Source organism: Mesoplodon densirostris, chromosome 16 (assembly GCF_025265405.1).
Source record: "Mesoplodon densirostris isolate mMesDen1 chromosome 16, mMesDen1 primary haplotype, whole genome shotgun sequence".
Classification (NCBI taxonomy): Eukaryota; Metazoa; Chordata; class Mammalia; order Artiodactyla; family Ziphiidae; genus Mesoplodon; species Mesoplodon densirostris.
The window spans coordinates 34,566,942-34,585,275 of NC_082676.1; the positions used below are offsets into that span (position 1 = coordinate 34,566,942).

At 57.7% G+C, this 18,334-nt stretch overlaps 1 protein-coding gene and 1 long non-coding RNA gene across 3 annotated transcripts; one reads left to right on the plus strand and one right to left on the minus strand.

The window, feature by feature from the left end:
* Positions 1 to 3,848: 3,848 nt before the first annotated feature.
* LOC132476855 (uncharacterized) lies at positions 3,849 to 5,089 on the minus strand. Its single transcript, XR_009530173.1, has 3 exons — positions 4,679 to 5,089; positions 4,263 to 4,359; positions 3,849 to 4,016 (listed from the first exon to the last, which is right to left on the minus strand). It is a non-coding gene; the product is annotated as an uncharacterized LOC132476855 (long non-coding RNA).
* Positions 5,090 to 5,209: 120 nt separating this feature from the next.
* Positions 5,210 to 18,067, plus strand: ARPC1B (actin related protein 2/3 complex subunit 1B). Of its 2 annotated transcripts, none has more exons than XM_060079068.1 (10): positions 5,210 to 5,319; positions 11,555 to 11,631; positions 12,378 to 12,482; positions 12,918 to 13,140; positions 13,893 to 14,000; positions 15,059 to 15,265; positions 15,350 to 15,425; positions 16,351 to 16,556; positions 17,353 to 17,443; positions 17,745 to 18,067. In XM_060079068.1, exons 2-10 carry the CDS (start codon positions 11,568 to 11,570, stop codon positions 17,781 to 17,783), a joined length of 1,119 nt encoding a protein of 372 aa, XP_059935051.1. In that variant the 5' UTR covers positions 5,210 to 5,319; positions 11,555 to 11,567; the 3' UTR covers positions 17,784 to 18,067. The 2 variants fall into 2 exon arrangements, with proteins under 2 accessions (XP_059935051.1, XP_059935052.1); XM_060079069.1 differs by lacking the exon at positions 5,210 to 5,319 and adding an exon at positions 5,833 to 6,151.
* The last annotated feature ends 267 nt before the right edge of the window (positions 18,068 to 18,334 follow it).

Consider the following 18,334-nt stretch of genomic DNA (forward strand, 5'->3'; position numbering starts at 1 on the left):
GTGCAGGGGAGTGTGCAGTGGGAGAGAAAAAGCACAAGTTGTCATTTTGGTTTAGAGATTATTGTACCCAAACTAAGTCATCTTCATCATAATTAGACACAAAGTTTGACATTTCAAGGCTGAGACTCTTGAGAGGCGCAAACAAATGAATACAGCGTAGCCTAGAGCATGGCTGTGTGCCCAGAAGCAGAGCAGTGATTCCAACACAACTCTAGTAGTTAGGACAACGCTGGTAACAGCGCTTCTCAAAGGACATCGTGGTATTCTTAAAAGAATAAATTTGCCCTTTTGCTAACCCATGGGAAGCACTACTTCCCTCCAGGAGAGAATCCCAGCACCTGGGCACCTGCCTCTTCCCGTTTGCTGTGGCATCCTCCCTGCCCACCCCCAATAGCAGGAGCTCCTGTGTGTACACGTGTTCGTACCAGTACATCAGCAAGGCTGTCGTGACAGAACAAGGATAGACAAAAGCAGGCCAAGAAACAGGAATTAGCTACCAGTTTCTTTTTAGTTTCATTAAATCACATGGTTTGGGAGCAATTCGAGAGGTTTTTAGAGGAACAATGTACTCTGTGAAAGAAACAATAAATTTACTAACTTGGCCTCCAAGAACTTAAGCCTAGAGTCATCTTTTTTCTTTTTTTAACTTGGGCCATCTCATGTCCATGGAAGAAGGCCCATCCCTGTCGTGGCAGCCAGAAACCCGCAGTGCTGGGGTCTGAGATGGTGGAAGGTCCCTTCTCATCTCGCCCTGCTTGTGAGACTCTGACCAGTCCTCGGTCCACAATCGCTACCGATTTGGAGGGACAGTGGCCAGAGCCCTTTGATTGGAGGCTTTGGTGTCAGGTCATAGTTCTGCCAAGCTGTGTAGCCTTGAGCGACATAGTTAACATCTCTGAGTATCACTGTCTTCACCTGTAAAATGGGAGTAGTAAAGGGTTAGCAGTTCCTGTTATTCAGTAAAGCCGAGGTTTGCCTTCAGGCTTGGCATTGGCCCCATACTAGGCCCCGGAGACCCTTAATAGCAGAGTGGGGTAGGGTGGGAAGTGTTGTATGAAGGATTCTGCTAACCAAAAAAAAAAGTTTTTTCTAGAATATGCTGAGAAAACGGGTTGGCCTCAGAACCCAGATTAATTGCGTAGGCGTGGCCCCTTGAGTTTGACCCAACAATCAGGCGAGTGGTTTAGTTCTCATGTGTGCCCAGTGATGCAAAGGCCTCAGGTGCCTGTGATGTCGGTGAGGCCATTAAGCTACCCCACGTGGAATAGTACATTATAAAGTTATGTGAGTTATGTGTGTCTCTAATTCAAATATTAGGTGTGGGAGGTAGACTACTGGCCCCCCAAAGATGTCCCTGTCCTAATCCCCAGAAACTGTGAGCTTTGCAGATGGGATTAAGTTAAAGATCTTGAGCTGGGGAAGCTGAGCCTAGATTATCAGGTGAGCCCAGTGTAATCACAAGAATCCTTATAGGAGGGAGGCAGGCTGGGGAGAGTCTGAGCAAATGAGGGGGTAGAATCACAGGTTGGGGTGGGAGAAGGCCAAGGCCTCTAAAAGCTGCAAGAAGGAACCTGGTTCTCCCCTGGAGCCTCCAGAAGAAACAGCACCCCGCCAGCACCCTCCAGCCACTGATGTAGGCTGTGAAGCTCTGACCTCCAGTGGCTGCAAGAGAAGACACTTGTGTTGTCTCAAGCCACCCGCTCTGCGGTGAGTTGCTCCAGCAGTACAGGAAATGAATCCACTAGGTCCATTCAGAAAAGGGGAGGAGGGGCTTCCCTGGCAGTTCAGTTGTTAGGACTCTGTGCTTCCATTGCAGGGGGCACCGGTTCGATCCCTGATCAGGGAACTAGGCTCCCACAAGCCACTCGGCACGGCAGGAAAAAAAAAAAAGAGGAAATATGGTCTGGAGCTGAGTTCAAACTGAGGGTCAGAGCCCATTTGTAGGTTGTAAAATCATGGCTGGTACTTAGAGGAGAAAACAACATTCTGCATTGCGTGCAGTAAGTTCTGCTTCATGGTACTTCTGCTTCAGATACACAAGGGGCTGTGGACTAGGCCGCAACATATGTCCCTGGGGGTCATGGTCAAAGTTTGAAAGCTACTAAGGTAGAGGAGCCAGTCACCTGAGTGGGGTTGATGAGGAAGGATGCACGGATCCAACACAGCAAGATTGTGTGCCACGCACACAAGGTCACTGTGCCAGGCACCAAGGGAAGCAGCTGATAGGCAGGAACTCCTCACAGCAACCCTGCAGGGTTAGAACTGTGACTGCCACATCTTAGAGATGACAAAACTCAAGTTCAGAGAGGGAGGGCAGCCTATATCAAGGCAGCCTCTCCAGAGCCCCAGGGGTAACCGCCAAGCACGCTCCCTGCTGGGTGGTGACAGGCAGGGGAGGCGCCTAGCAACCCAGCCCAGTTCTGTCACCGCACTCAGAAGCAGGGTGATGTCATTGGAAGCAGGAGGGGACCCCCCCTGGCGATACCTGTGGGGTCTCCTGGTAGACCTTGGTTTCTCAGTTGAGCCATGTGGCTTGGGAGGGGTGTGAGCAGGCCCTGGCTGAGGAGTGCTGTGTGTGTTCCAGACCTCCATGTGGGCGTGGCCTTGGAAAGAGGCCCGGGGTCTCCCCTCTTCCCTCCTGGTACCCGGTGTCAATTCTTCCAGCTCAGGGGGAGACCTACGTTCCCCATTTGGGGGTGGGCAGGGGCTGAGACAGAAGGAGATCGTGCTGCGCGCTTCTGGAAGGTTTCCCTCCCTGGTCTCCCGCTGCCTTGGCCAGCCCACCAGCTCCTAAGTCCAGAAGCCTGAAGCTAGGCTGCCATCTTGTGACCAGGAGGCAGTAAGGCCAGTGCAGCAAGGAGGAAGGAGCAGAGAGCCAGGGAGGACCTGGATGGCCCTGAAACGCTGCACCAGACCCCAACTGACGGCCCTCCTCAAGTCAGCCAGCCCTGAGGAGTCAGCCTGGGTGTGTGGCTGCCTTCCTGGGAATCCTGGGAAGGCGGGGAAGAAGGTAGAGTGTAGGACCTTCATCCCAGAGCACCAGGGGAGGCAGATTCCGGGCAGAAACAGAAAGCTCTCTGAGCTGTTCTTTGAGCTCCAGATGAAATTCTTCCACCACCAGTTTCTCCTCACCCAAGGACTTGCTCCACTTAAGACTTAGAAGACTGTTCCCCCAAGGGATCCATTTCAAATAACACCCCTGTCGCTTCCCAGCTTGAGGTGTGTTTCCAATCTACTGGGTCTTCCCACAGTGACTGCAGGCCTGTGAGGTGGCCGGGCAGTGCTTGTTAGGAATTAGCCTCACTTTACAGATGCGGAAACCCAGGCACTGCAAGAAGACTGAAGTTACACTACAGGTTAAGTGGCAGAGCCAGAAGTGGGTTCAAGTTTCCAACCCCACTGGTTTGTTCATTCATTGATTCATTCAGCAGATACATACTGAGTGCTCCTGGCTGCCAGGCACCAATCTCGGCCCTGGGAAGAGCAGAGTGAATAATACAAGTATGGTTTCCGCTCTCACTAAGCTTGAGACTTATCAAATTAGCTCAGTTTTGTGAGGAAGAGGGAGTCCTCAGGTGTGCATATTTGTTAGGATGCTTTTAGGGATGAGTAACAGAAAAGCGACTAAAACCGGCTTAAAAAGTAGATGCCTTGGCTCACGTACCTGAAGGAACCCCCAGAGGCAGGTTGGGCTCAGGCTGCCAGTCAGAAGTTGACCAGGGCTCTGGTCATTTCCTGGGATTCTCTCCATCACGCCCCCCCACCCCCACCCCCACCCCCTGGGTTGTCGGGCTTCCCTGAGGCTCTTCCAGTTTTGTGTTCAAATTCCAGAAGGCGCTGCTTTCCCCTCTATCTTCATCCGAAATCCTGGGCTTTGCTTTGACCCACCGTCTCAGGTCACAAGTCCAGGAGGTGGGGCGGGGAGACCACACGCTGATTGGGTGAGAGCACTCAGGGGCCACCATCAGAGATGGGGCTCAGTCCCACCTGGGATGGTTCCCTGGGCATCTGCAAAGCTGCGGAGGGGTAAATGGAAGGCAGGGACACAAGTGTCACCTCAGCATTAAACTGCACTTGTCCTCACGGGATGGGGGTGGCCAGTACAGACCATGTGAAACTTTTTTCTGACTAAAGCCATCACTTGGATTTGCCAAGGCTGGATGGGGGGCCCTGCTGACAGCCCCTCAGTGTCTCCTCAGAGCCAGGAAGGCCAGGGTCCTACTAATCGAAGCTGAAGTTTCCCAAGCACCCTGCGTGCTCACCTCAAAGTGCTCGTCACCTTTGGACCCCTTTCATTCTCCCGGCTGCCCGCAGGTGTGGAATTGTGTAATGGGAGCCAGGACTGGTGAGCACAGGATCCTGTTGAGGAGGGGGTCAGGGACAGAGTGACCTAAGAGACACTCTCTCATGTCCTGCAGGATGAAGGGAAGGGGGCCAGGTGGGGACAGGGTGGGACAAGTGTTCCAGACAGAAAGAACAGCATGGGTCAAAGCGGGGAGACCTGAAAGGGTGGGTGCCTCGCCCCGGACCTCCTGAGACCCACGAAGACCCCACGCCCATCCGTGATGCTGCTTAGTGCCTGGCTGACCAGCTGAGCTGAATCCTAGCGGGAGGGACCACCTGGCCACATCTCCACTGATGAGGCAGAGGGCAGGGATGGAGAGACCGCCGGACCTACCTGGCCCAAGACCCACATACAGGCGGCTGCCAGGCTGCTGGGTAACTTAAGGGTCGGAAGCGGTCTGCGGTGGAAAGAGGGGCAGGAAGTCGGCATTGAGAAGGAACTGGACCAGCCGGGGGTTGGCGGCCTCGTTTTGAAGCGAGGACCCCGGCAGCGGGCGAGCTGCCTCGGCTCCCCTGACTGCCCACACCCCGCACATTCGGCGCCCAGCGGGCATCCGCTCGCGAATGGAGGGCTGGTCCCCGTGCGGCCGGGGCCCGAGGCCGAGACAGGCAGCTAAGCTGCTGGGTCACCGGAGCTCCCCACGGCCGCTCGCGGGGGTGGGGGCCGTGCGCGCTGCAGGGCTCGGGTTCCCGCCCGGGCGATGTCCCCCTCGCCGAGCTTCAGTCTCCCCGCCCGCCAAGGGACGAGGGGCGCACGCCTTCAGGGCGCCCCGGGTCAGCTCGGCCCCAGCCCCGGGGGGTGGGCGGGACCAGGGCTCTTCAACCGCTAGCCGCCCGCCCGGGTCCCGCCCGGTCCCCGCGGGGCTGAGCCGGGAGGCCCCGCCCCCCGCCCACGAGGAAGTGGCAGAGCTGCGCGGGGCCCAGAGCCGGTTCGGCGCGTCGACTGCCCAGAGTCCGCGGCCGCGGCGCCCCGAGGTGAGGGGGCGTGGGAGCGGCCCGGAGGGAGGGTGGGCGTGGGGAGCGCGGGGAGGGACCTCATGCAGGTGGGGAGGACGCAACGAGGGGCCGCCGGAAGATCGGGGATGAGAGGGGCCACGGGGGGCCTGCCTGGAGGTGAGGGGACACGCGGAGCACGGGCTGCGGGCGGGCGGCCTCCCCCGGGCGAGGGAACCGCAGCGCTCCCCAACCCCCCCACCCCACCCCCGCAGTCTGCGCCCTCGGGGCGCCCCGGCCCGCGCGTCCGCCTCCCCGCCCCGCCCCGCCTCCCCCTCCCCCCCCGACTCTGCCCCGCCGTCGGTGTGCCCCGTTATTTCGGGCCGGAGGGCCCCACGCCCAGTCACTTCCCCTCCGTCCTCCAGCCTTCCGGGTTGCTCCAGCCGGGAAATGAGCTGGCGCCCCCGCCCGCCTCGCCTCGCCCCTCCCCTCCCTCCCTCCCTCCCTCCCTGCCGGCCACCGCCCCCTCCCTCAGCCCGCCTCCCGCCAGCTGGGCCAGGTCCTAGGGGTCCGGTCCAGGGAGGGGCGGGCCGGGTCCGGAACGCTCCCTCCTGAGCTCCCGGGCGCTAGACCGGAGCGTTCCGAGCGGCGCCCCCCGTCGCCGGCGGCTTGGGGACGGCGGCCAGGGCCGGGACCTTGGGCGGTGACAGTGACACAGTAGTGACTGGCGTGAAGCCGCAGGAGCTAGCCTGGTGCGGACGCCGAGGCTCTCAGGTTATTCCGGGCTGTCCCCCGGCTCCTCCCGCCTGGCGGGCAGTGTTGCCCAGTGGTTAAAGAGCACCCCCGCCGGCGAGGTCTCCGGGACCAGAAACTGGTAAGAGCGCCAGCTTCTTCCATCACTGGCCACCGACCTTGCAAGCCACCTAACCTCTCTGGGCCTCAACTTTGCTTATCTGGAAAATGGGGAACTTTCAAGTTGTGAGGCTTAAATATGATCATGAGTGTAAGGCACACACAGGGGCAAAATGTGCACTGTTATTGTCCTTGCTGTTATTTATAAGGCCTGCCTACATTTATCAAAGTGTCCAGGTGAACCTAAACTCTGAGATTGGGGTCAGAATCCCAAACTGTGCCATTTAGGAGTGGGGTGACTTTGAGCAAAGTTTGGCTTTTGTCTGAGTCTGTTTCCTCCTGTACAAGATGAAGGTTAAAACAAACACTAGAAAACTTCTTGGGCTTGTTTTAGGGTGTAAAAGAGAGAATGTATGTCAAAGTCCTGGGTAAATTGTGGGCATTTAAAGATGCCAAGTCGGTCCAGTGGTTAGGACTCCGTGCTTCCACTGCAGGGGGCAAGGGTTGCATCCCCTGTGGGGGAACTAAGATCCCCCAAGCCAAGTGGCAAAAAAAAAAAAAAAAAGCCAAGTAAGTTAATTAATTACATAGTTAATTACATAAGTGTTTGTATATTATCCACATAGGTCTTATAACAACATGTTCATATCGCTATTTCTCTTTCCATATTTGTAGTCATCTGGATTTTTCTATCCTGTCAGCATTATAAAGAGGGTTATTATGAACATGTTTGCTTTAAAAAAAAAAAGTCGGCTATTTTTTTTAGCACCAAAATGAATTTATGCCACCAAAAATGTTAACAATTTTTAAGTTCCTGTTTGTGTTCTTCTCTTCTGTTTGTTCCCACCCAGTTGGTTGGATTGAGTGTTATCACATTGCCCTTCAGGAAGGCTGAACAAATTAGCAACAAATGAGAATTTCTCCACAGTCTTGCCAGCATTGAGTTTTATGTGTTTTGGGGTTTTGTTTGGTTTGGATTATTTTAGCTGATGCTTTATGGTGCCTTATGATTATTTTCATTTGTGTTTCTTGACTTGATTTTGCCTGGTTTGTAAGACCTCAAGAGCGGAGCTGGGGAGGAGGGACTGGCTGGTCTTTTGGGGTGAGGAGGGCTGTTCCACATTCAACAGGAAGTTGAGTAACAGCTCAGCACATGTGCAAAATGGCTTGCTGGAAGCTTCCTGGAGTGGCTGAGCTGGGTGGGGACTTCCCTGAGTGCCTGAAGAGCAGAGATCCTTGCTCCAGGCAGCTCCTGCCTGGTTTAGCCTCCAATGCAGTCAAACCTCTGGATTCAGAGAAGGTTGGGCTGGCGAAGCTTCTCTGAAAGCAAGAAAGAACCTACAGCTGGTGCCTTGTCCAACCCCAGACTTTCCTGGATAGAGATGTGGGGGAAACATTGGCGGAGGGCACCCAGTCAGTATGGAGAGAGTCAGAATTTGCACCCAGCATGTAAGAAAGAGATGGGAGGCCTGAGATCCTTGGCTGGGCAGCTGGGGGCTTCGCTTGGCTTGCCTTGCTTTGGAAGGGAGCTGTTTTCTCCCCGAATCCTCAGAGAGGACCCTTTAGATTGACGATTTCCAAGCTTTTTGGATCACTGATGCTATCAGGAAAAAATCTTGAGCACATACTCCCCAGTGAATATTTACAGATTGCATACATGTACCAGTGAAATAATAGGGCTGGTCTATAAGGAGTATACCATAAGACGGATGTGATTCATTCATGCAACCACATTCAAGAAATATTTATTGAGCACCTACTATGTGCCAGGCACTCTAATTGGTACTGGGAATTCATCTGTGAACAAAACAAATATACCTGTCCCTGTGCAGCTTAGATCCACACCCCGGTACATGGTCCTTGGCACCCCCTGCCTGGAGAACCACGCCCCACCCTGGAGACCCAAAGCTCCTCCCAGCCATTGTGCTGCTCTCCCAGCCCTGCGTGATCCTCCGTCCATTCATCCTGAGCACCTACTGTGTGCCAGACATGGGGGAAGAGCTACCTGGAGCACAGAGAGATCCCGGCTCCAGGCTGGTGGGGGGCAGTTAGAGCCAGCTGGGGGAGTCTGTCGGGGTTTGGCCCGTGCTCCCCCAGCCTCACTCTCTTTCCAGGGTGATGGGGGCACAGAGCACTAGACGTGGACTCCCAGTCCCAACGCCATCCTCAGGGCCCCCTCCTCTCTCTTTGTCCTTGACAATCAAATGGGTCCACAGTGCTGGCTCACAGGGTCACAGCGATGAGTGGGTGGGTTTCCCGGGGCCATGGCCTCAGCCTGCCTTTGTCTCCACCAGGAGACACCACTGAGCTGTTGCGTTGTCCACACTCGGGCAGTGCCCGCCCCTTGGTAGGGTAGAGGTTTCCCTGGGAATGATTAAGTCATAGTTCCTGTGGTGGGGTGGCCTGGTGTGAAGGCTGTTTTCCTGGATCTGACCACACGGAATGATCCCATGATCCCCAAGCCTGCAGTGGCTGGAGAAGCCACGCCCCTCCCTGGGCTGCCACTTCCGCATGTGTAACCTGTGGGGGTAGGGAGTCCTCGGGAGGCCCTGCTGCTTTCAACCGCTTCGCAGAAGTTATGAAAAAGTTATGAAAAGGGGAAAACACATCTTCCTCTCTCCCACCCCTTCCACCCGTACCCCCTCCCCGCTTTACAGTATGGGTCAGTAGACTAGGGAGTATTTCTGTCTGAATTTATGCTAAAGTGTGATCGGCTGATAGGTGTGCTCACTGTGCTGTGGCCGTCTTTATCAGCCCCTCCCTCTCCCCCTTGAGAACCTTTGGGTCCCAGGAAACAATGGGCAGGGTCCCCAAGCCCTCTCAGCTGCGATATTGGCAAGTGTGGGGGCCGCGGTCCTCTGTAGAGCCAGTGTCTCCATCTTCACAGCCTGGAACTCTGAAAAGTCCCTAGACAGGCTGTTAGAGCCCGGCCCACACGTCTGGACACTCTCCCCAGGAGCCTACAAGGGGCAGAGATGCCCGGCCAGACAGTGAGCCTGGGACAGTTGGAGCTGGGAAGTTGGGTTCTGCTCTGGATGAGTCTAGGGTCCAGGGACCCCCTGGGCTTCTGCTAGGCTGCCTGGGGTGAAGGGGAGGGGGTGGTTGGCCTCCTGTGGAGTCAGGGGCCAAGAAGAACCTAGCTGGCATTTGGAAGTGGGTTTCTGACTTTAACCACCACAACCCCTGCCCCGCCCCCTGCCCCATTTGTGACCTTGGGGAATGGGGGCAGGCAGATCACAGCTTAGTGGACAGGCCTAGGTGCTCCCTCCCACCCTGAGTCTTGGCATCTGCGGTGGAGACATGGATGACCCCTGCCCACCCAGCCTGGATGCAGGGGAAGTGCCTGGGGAAACTCTGTCAGGCCTGCTGACCTGGGCTCTGAGGCCACTTCCGGGGCCTTTGCTTTACACAAAGAGGCCTTATAAGGAGACAGAGGCTGGGGAGGCGGCCGCTGTGGGAGTGGTGTGCTCGTGTGTGCATGCAAGGCTGACATGCGTGTGTGTATGGGAGCAGTGTGTGTGTGCGTGCGCGCGCGTGCAAGGCTGACCGCGCGTGTGTGTGGCCTTAGCCTGGCTGTGTGTGTCCACCTTCTTTCTCAGCAAATGTTGCCCAGGGACCCACTCGGGGCCCTGCTCTAGGCCTGCGGGAACAGGCGTGGTGGTCCCTGCCCTCTCCATGCACGTGTGCACGGTGGTCTGTGCCGCTTTAGGAACTTTCCAGGACTTCCTGCTATAAATTAAAGCGGGATTTGTGGTCGCTGAGCCCCGGAGTCCCCAGCAGTATGATGGACGGCACTGCAGCCTGACCCTCGTGCCTGGGCCCCAACTCAGTGCTGTTCCTCCCAGAGGGGTCTTGGTCGAGACCCCCCTGGGGGCAGAGAGAGACCCCAGGGTTCCGGGGAGGTCAGGGCTCAGATCCAGGCTGAGGAGCAGCCTTCCTGGGGCCCAGCCTCGGGCCACAAACCTGCCAGTCAGGTGGGGGAGGCAACCGAGGGCCTGGGAACACCCACGTCAGGGCCACGTGACTCCGGCAGGTGGCTTCCCCTCCAACCACAGCCCTCACATCCGTCATCTGGGGCTCAAGTCGAGAATATAGGAGGGCTTAGAGCTGGTGAGTGCACCGTTCAGGGAATGTGGTGTGGCTTTTTTTTTTTTTTTTTACATTTAAAAAATAACTTACTCTGCTGGACAGTAATGGCAGTAAACAATTGTGTTCGTCAAGTATTTATCGAGTGCTCACTATGCGCCACGCATTTAGGCGCCGGGGATAGAAATGTAAACAAGATGGTCAGAAATGTGTGTGGGCATCAAGCTCGTTACTTTCCAGCAGGGGGAGAAAGACAAACGGGCAGGATGAATGAGCACAAGGTAACAAGGGTCCAGTAAGATTATCCCCTGGAGAAAACTAGGGACTAGGGAGTGTGGAGGTGGGGTGGATGGCAGCCTTGCTCAGAAGATGGCCTTGGACACAGACTTGAATGGCAGCAGCGAGGGTGGGAGCTGTGCAGGCATCTGGGGGAAGAGCTTCGAAGGCCGAGGGAACAGCCAGTGAGAAGACTTGAGGCTCGTGTGCCCCTGGATTTGCTCCTGGTCTGGCCGGGAGGCCCACCCCTAAACAGGTGAAGCACGCCGGGTGCTGGCACATCCATTCTAGACAAAGCGCTGCCATTTCATGATCACCTACTATGTGCCAGGCGTGGTGTATCGTCTTATTTCACCCTCTTAACACCTCGGCGGGCGGGGGACAGGATTCCTGTTCCCATTTGGCAGATGTGGAAATTGAGGTTCAGAGAGGGCGAGTGATATGCTGGGGTCACACAGCTGGTAGGCAGTGCTGCTGGGCTCTACCCATGACTGGGAAGCTGAGGTGGGGAGAGAATGGGTTTGAGGAAGTGATGCTCTCTTTGGGTCTCTCCAGTTGAGCAGGACTTTGCCGCATAGAACAGGGGTGGACATTTGGTGGTGTAGAGACTAGCACACTGGTGTGAAACGTGGACAGAACTGGCCTCCAAGGCACATCAGGCTTGGCCTTCCCTGCAGAGGGAAGGAACAGCATGTGCAAAGGCCAGGAGGCCTGGCTCACTCCTTCTGGGGAGCAAGAGTTTCCACCTATGGGGAAACTGAGGCACAGATGATGAGTGATGGCTTGTCTGGGGCAGGGTTCCAGCACACCCCACTCATGGTAGTGGCTTCACCCACACCCCCATTCGCCGCCTCCACTCCCCACTCCATCCTTTGTCTTTGTCCCCTGGAGCCTCGGACACATCCCACGAGAGCTGCTGTTTCATGAGGGAAACTGAGGCCCCAGGAGGGAAGCAAAGCACTAGGCCAGAGTCGGGAGGCCAGGGTGGCCCCTGCTGCCCTCCCGCGAGGCTGGCTGGGGCAGGGCTGGGCTGACCTGGCTTCCCTCTCTGTCTTGGGCACAGGAGCCGAGCAGCCATGGCCTACCACAGCTTCCTGGTGGAGCCCATCAGCTGCCATGCCTGGAATAAGGACCGCACCCGTGAGTGCCGCCCCCCCATCGGATGACGTGGGAAGCTGTCCCCCTGCTTCACCCCCGATCCTGAGATCCTGAGTGTCAGGAGGGAAGGGACCCAAGCAGGGCAGCCAGGCGAGCGGGCATTGAGGGTTGGAGGCAAGAGCACGGCCCTGCCTGCACCAGGCACTGCTCTGGATGCCAGGACTGGGTGGGCACGACAGCGGGTCTGCCCTCTGCTCACGGCTACGGGAGGGTTTGAGGATGGGAAATGTAACCTGCAGTGAAATGAGCTCTGAGGAAACATGAAGGGTGAGGGGAAAGCGATGGAGCCAAGGCACTAGTTTAGAAAAGGGGACCAGGGAAGGGCTTTCAGGGGAGGTGACGTTTGCATGGAGACCCAAAGGAGCTGACAGAGCCAGCATGCAAAGGCCAGGGTGGGTGTAAGGGCCCCGAGGTGGCAGAGCCTGGTGTCATCAGGAGCAGCAAGGAGACTGTGGCTCGAGCGGGGGCAGAGCAGGGGGCAGGGAGAGCTCCCGGAGGTTTGCAAGACTGCCTTGGGGACACTGGGGCTGGGGGGTGCAGATGAGGGGTGGCTAGCCCCTGGGGAGGAGTCCCAAGGGGGACCCAGCAGGACCTGAGGCAGAGGAGGAGAGTGCATTAGCAGAGGACAAAGTGTTGCTCAGGTGGCCTGAGAAGGTGGGGAGTCATGGGGGAATGCGGGAGCCTGGGCATGCATGCCTCCTCCCCACGCCCACCCGTCTCTCCTGCAGAGATCGCCATCTGCCCCAACAACCACGAGGTGCACATCTATGAGAAGAGCGGGAACAAGTGGGTCCAGGTGCACGAGCTCAAGGAGCACAACGGGCAGGTGACAGGTGGGTTGGGCTTGCTGGGGTGATCTTCCTGAAAGAAGGCGGGGGCAGGGCAGGGCCGGGCCATCCACCTACTCACCATGTTAGGTAGGATAGTTTGGGTTGCAAGTAACAGAACCTGATTCAAACTGGCTTAAGTTATAAAGGGATTACATTGATTGTTTTCTGTTACTGAAAAACTCAGAAGTTTAAGGGCTTCAGGAAAGGTGTGATCCAGCAGCTCAGCATTACCAAAGACCTATTTCTTTTCTGTCTCTTGGCTTGGCCTTCCAGCATGTTTGCTGATAGCTGGGGGAGCTGTAACACCCCCAGTGAACTCTAGTAGCACCCCCAGAGCAGCTTTCATCCGACTGTGGCCTCTAAGCCCCTCCTCTACGTACACTGTAGAGCCACCTCTGCTTGGATGGCTTCAGCCTAGTGCCTCCTCCCACCCCACAGGCATCGACTGGGCCCCCGAGAGTAACCGCATTGTGACCTGCGGCACAGACCGCAATGCCTACGTGTGGACGCTGAAAGGCCGCACGTGGAAGCCCACGCTCGTCATCCTGCGCATCAACCGCGCCGCTCGCTGTGTGCGCTGGGCTCCCCAGGAGAACAAGTTTGCTGTGGGCAGTGGCTCCCGTGTCATCTCCATCTGCTATTTTGAGCAGGAAAATGACTGGTGGGTGTCTGGGCGGGGCCTGAGTGGGCTGGGAGGGACCTGGGGCTGCAGACCAACAGGTGGTGGGACAAGAGGGTCCCAGAAAGCACGGGATGGGGAGTCAGGACCCCTGTTCACATGACCCTGGGGAAGTGTGTCCTCTCTGGCCCTTGGAGGTGAGGCGAAGGGCTCTCTGCACAGCCCCCCGCCCTCCCACAGCCCCATCTCAGTAATAAGGGCCCAGGCGGCATCCGGGCCGCCTCTGCAGGCATCACACTAAGCCCTGCACACGTATTGACACTGACCCACCCCCTCCCATCAGCCCCCTGGACTGGGTGTCTGCTGCAGTCCCCACGTTACAGATGAGCAAAGGCCCTGAGGCAGATCACTCGCCCAAGGCTCCCGGCCCATCACACTCCAGGGCCCACTCACAAGCTCCCAGGCACATCATGATCTTCTCCCCTGGGTCCCTGAGGGCAGAGGCCAGGCGGGAGGTCAGGCTGGAGTCCGAGAGAGTCGAGTTCAAATCCCACCCTGACCAGATAGCGGCCTTGTGACTTCTCCTCACTGAGCTGCCCCAGGGTTGTCGCAAGACCAGGGGTGGAGTCCCCACCCTGCGTGGGACCTGGCGCGTTGCTGGCCTGGGCCCAGGCCCCTTCCTCCTGGGACCTCTGTGGTCTGCAGGGCCCAATGGGAGCCTGGAGTCTCTGGGTTGGTGGGTGCCCACCTGTGTGTCCCTGTCTCCTCCCTACCTGTCTGCCTTCCCTGTCCAGGTGGGTTTGCAAGCACATCAAGAAGCCCATTCGCTCCACCATCCTCAGCCTGGACTGGCACCCCAACAATGTGCTCCTGGCTGCCGGCTCCTGCGACTTCAAGTGCCGGTGAGGGGGGGCCCTGCCATCAACACAGGGATAGGGATTGGAGGGTGGAGGGGAGCCCTGTGCTGGGAGCCCCACGACCCACCTTCCAGACCAGCTCTGATGCCAGCAGGTGACCTGGGGGCCTCAGTCGAGCTTCTGTGAGGTTTTGCTCTTTGAAGGGTCATCCCTGGGTCCTCTCTCCAGCCTCTGGAGAGTCTTAGAAGGATGTGCCCCTTGCCACCGCTTAATGTCAGCAAGATTTCTTTTCTAGGCCCTCCTGTACTCATTAGAACCTCCCACTCCTTCAGCTTCTTGGCTTCTATCTGAGGGAAAATGAGTGGGTGTACTTTTTCACAATAAGGTATAATGACTGATAGGCTGGGACAAACCCTGCCTTGTTATCTTAAGGCCTGGAACAAAGAGTCTCCACCTGCCGTTGGCTGGCTGTCACTTCTGAGCCCATTACTCCCCCCCCCCCACCCCCGAGTCTCCCAAGGCCTCCGGCTCCCAGCTCCAGGCAGATGGCCTGGGTTTCTGCATCTGCCCTGGGAAATGAGGCTACAGCAGGCACCAGAGGCCCCAGGCACAGAGAGGATGAGGTCCTGATGAGGCTCTTGTCGGCACCCTGACCTGTCAGATGACTCCGGGCTGGCCCTGGGATGGCGAGTGGAGCTGGTGGAGCTGGCAGAAAGGGGGACAGGATTGGTTCACGGTGCAGAGTGGGGGGGGGCACATCCTAGGGGCTAGCCCTGGAGTGTAGTGGTCAGCGTGAGGGGGACAGGAGATGCCCTGGGGGCCACGTCAGCCGTGGATGGTCAGTCCTCAGGTGAGGGCCCCGAGGGCCCTGGGAGTTCCCGGGACCCTGAGCTGGGAGACCTCCTGACCCCACACCATTGCCCAAAGTGGGCACCAAGGCCCAGACTTGTCTGAGCGTGAAGATGCAGGTCACGAAAAGCCAGCTCTGGTACCCTTGAACTCAGCCAGGTGCTCTGGCCTCAGCAGGCCAGTTTGGGAGAGGGAGTCCCTTGTCAGGCCCCTCCCAGACCCCCGGTCACTCCCCCTTTTGCCTCTCCCGGCAGGATCTTCTCAGCCTACATCAAGGAGGTGGAGGAGCGGCCAGCACCCACCCCGTGGGGCTCCAAGATGCCCTTCGGGGAGCTGATGTTTGAATCCAGCAGTAGCTGTGGCTGGGTGCACGGTGTCTGCTTTTCAGCCAGCGGCAGCCGTGTGGCCTGGGTCAGCCATGACAGCACCGTGTGCCTGGCTGATGCCGACAAGAAGATGGCGTGAGTACAGGTCACCCAAATGGGGGGGCAACCCAGGCACCGAGCACGAGGGGCCGGTGTGGCTGACGTCTCTCTCTCACTCAGCGTCGCGACTCTGGCCTCTGAAACGCTGCCGTTGCTGGCCCTGACCTTCATCACAGAAAACAGTCTGGTGGCAGCGGTAAGGGGGTGGGGGGGGATGGGGAGCAGGGGCCGGTGACAGCAGGTCTCCCAGCGAGCCCCGAGATGCCCAGGCAGCCCTCTACTTGTCCCCCCTCCCTCCTTTCCTTCCTCCCATCCACCCACCCACCCATCCATATCTCTATTGGTCAGAATAAGTTGGGTTATGCTGTGGTAACAACAACAACAAAATCCCCAACTGCAGTGGCCTAACACAGTAAAGGTTTGTTTCTTGATCACTTTGACTGTCCAGCGTGGGCACTGTGAGGGGGGCTCTGCTCAGTGCAGATGGGAGCTTTGTCTCCCGTGGAGGGATGAGGGGAAGTGGAGAACTGGGCCCTGGATCCTAACCTTTCTGCTTACATTTTATTGGCCAATGAAAATGACAGGACCACACCTCCTCACTCAGAGAATGCTTGTGGGGAGCACAGTCCTGTGTGTGTCCAGAAGAACACTACTCTCCCTCCCTCCTCCTGCCCACCTATCTGTCAAGGCTCTTTTCAGGCCTCAGGAAGCCTAATGGGGTCCCAGAGGGGGATCAGGCCTGCTTTACCTAGACAAACGTCCAGCTGTGAGGTCTCTCCCAGAGCAGGTGTAACCGTCTAGGCAGGACAAGGCCCCCTGAGCTCCCAGGGAAGTCCCAGACAGTTCAGTTTCTCAACTGAACGCTGGCCCTGCTGGCTGAGGGGGCTGCTCCTAGGTGCTCAGCCCCAACATCCAGTCCCTGTTACTACACCTGGGGTCGCCGGCTGTGTGCCCGAGCTGGCATCAGCTTCCCTGTGCTACACCCAAGCCCTGCATCCAGCCTCTAGGACCCCCCGATTCGCGGCTGGGCGCCCCTCGGCATTGCACCTCCCGTTCGGCCCGGGTTTCCCCGGGAGGAAAATGGGGGCGCTCCAATGGCACCCCGCCCCTCCCCGCTGCAGGGCCACGACTGCTTCCCGGTGCTGTTCACTTACGACGGCGCCGCGGGGATGCTGAGCTTCGGTGGGCGGCTGGACGTGCCCAAGCAAAGCTCGCAGCGCGGCTTGACGGCCCGTGAGCGCTTCCAGAACCTCGACAAGAAGGCGAGCTCGGAGGGCAGCGCTGCGGCGAGCGGGGGCCTGGACTCGCTGCACAAGAACAGCGTCAGGTGAGGGCGGGGCCGAAGGGCGAGCTCCACGCCCACCCAGGCAGCATCGAGGTGCGGGCCCACTTAGGAAGCTGGTCAGTCTCTTGAGGTTTTGCATCAGGTGGGGGCAGAGCAGTCAGCCTCGCTCTGCGTTTTCAGTTTTCAGGACACGCTGTGGGACCGTTCTGGGGGGTGGCCAGGCAGTGACTGGAGGGGGGAGGGGCAGAACAAAGGGTCTCGCAGCAGCCTCCCTGAGGGACTAGAGTGGAACCAGAGCCAGAGACTCCCGGATCCTGCCAGACACAGGCATCCACCCCAGGACAAATCAGAGAAAGTGTGGCGAGACTTTGACCTTGCCCCTTGGCTAGTTAAACCCTCCTGTGGCTGCCTGGCCCAATGTCTTCAGACTAAACTCCTCTGCCTGGCCTTCAGGGCTCTTCAGAACTAGCCCTGCGTCCACTCAGTGCCATCTTTTGCTTCTTCTCCCCACCCTGCCATGCTCCCTCACTCTGATTCCCCCAGCACGTGTGCCTTCACCCCCTGCCCAGGCCTTTGTGCGTCCTGTTCCACCTGCCCGGCTGCCCTGTGCTCCTTGCACAGGGACTACTACTCGTCCCTAAAGCAGACTCAGGAGCCCCGTCCTGTCGTCCTCTGATCCTTCACAGCCCGGCCTCTTGGGCTGTCCCTGCTGGGCACACAAACTCACACTCACTGGAGTGGGCTCCCCCAGAAGTTGGGGAGCTCCTGGAGGGCAGGGTGAACCGGAGCCCAGCACAGGCACAGGCTGGGATCTGTAAAGCCCTCATCCTCTTTGCAGCCAGATCTCGGTGCTCAGCGGGGGAAAGGCCAAGTGCTCGCAGTTCTGCACTACAGGCATGGACGGAGGCATGAGCATCTGGGACGTGAAGGTGAGGCCTGCCCTCCCCCCCACCACCTCGCTCCCCCCAGGCCGCCCAATTCTCCCTGGCAGCCACCTGGATGGCTGTCCTTCTTCTTCTTTCCTGCAGGAGAAGGGCACTTCAGTGGGGTGAGGGCTCCTTGGCATCTGGGCCTTGGTACCCTCTGCAGCACCTTCCTTTAGGGCTGGGATTCAAACCCAGGTCTGCCTGACCCCAAAGACCTGGTTCTCTGTCCCAGGCCAGATCCCTGTGGGTGGGGTGTCTGCAGGACAGCTGAGAACCAGCCTGTCTTTTACTTGTCTCCTTCCAGAGCTTGGAGTCAGCCTTGAAGGATCTCAAGATCAAATGACCTGTGAGGAGTCTGTTGCCCTCATCCCAGCTGCTGAGGGAAGGGGGTCGGGGAGGCAAAGGATCGCTTTGCTGATTGCTTCTAGGGTACCAGTCCGGGTCCCCACGGGCTGCTCCCTCAGGTGGGGAGGGGAGGGGAGGGGTGGGAGGCTTACCTACTGAAGGAACAATTGCCTTTTTCTTAAAGAAATGCTTCCATTTATTGTAAAAAATGTCCCCAAAGCACTCTGCTGGTCATGAACTGCTTCAAAATGTGGAGGTAATAAAAATGCAACTGCAGACACACCGGCCGCCTGTGTGTCTGGAAGGAGAGGTTGGTTTGGGCAGAGCACTGGTAGCTTATTTTGTCTGCCAGCACAGCCGATCCTTAAACCCAAGAGGCTGCCCCCAAATGGTTCCTTCCCTGCTGCAGTCCAGCCTGGGAGCTGCCAGGACCAGGTGTCTTTTCTGTCATTCATTCAGCAGTCAGATTCCTAGACAAGTGGTTGCACATTGTGGGCTGGTTCTGGGCTTTAGTGGCAACTTATTATTTCTCTATTTGATGTTTGCGGT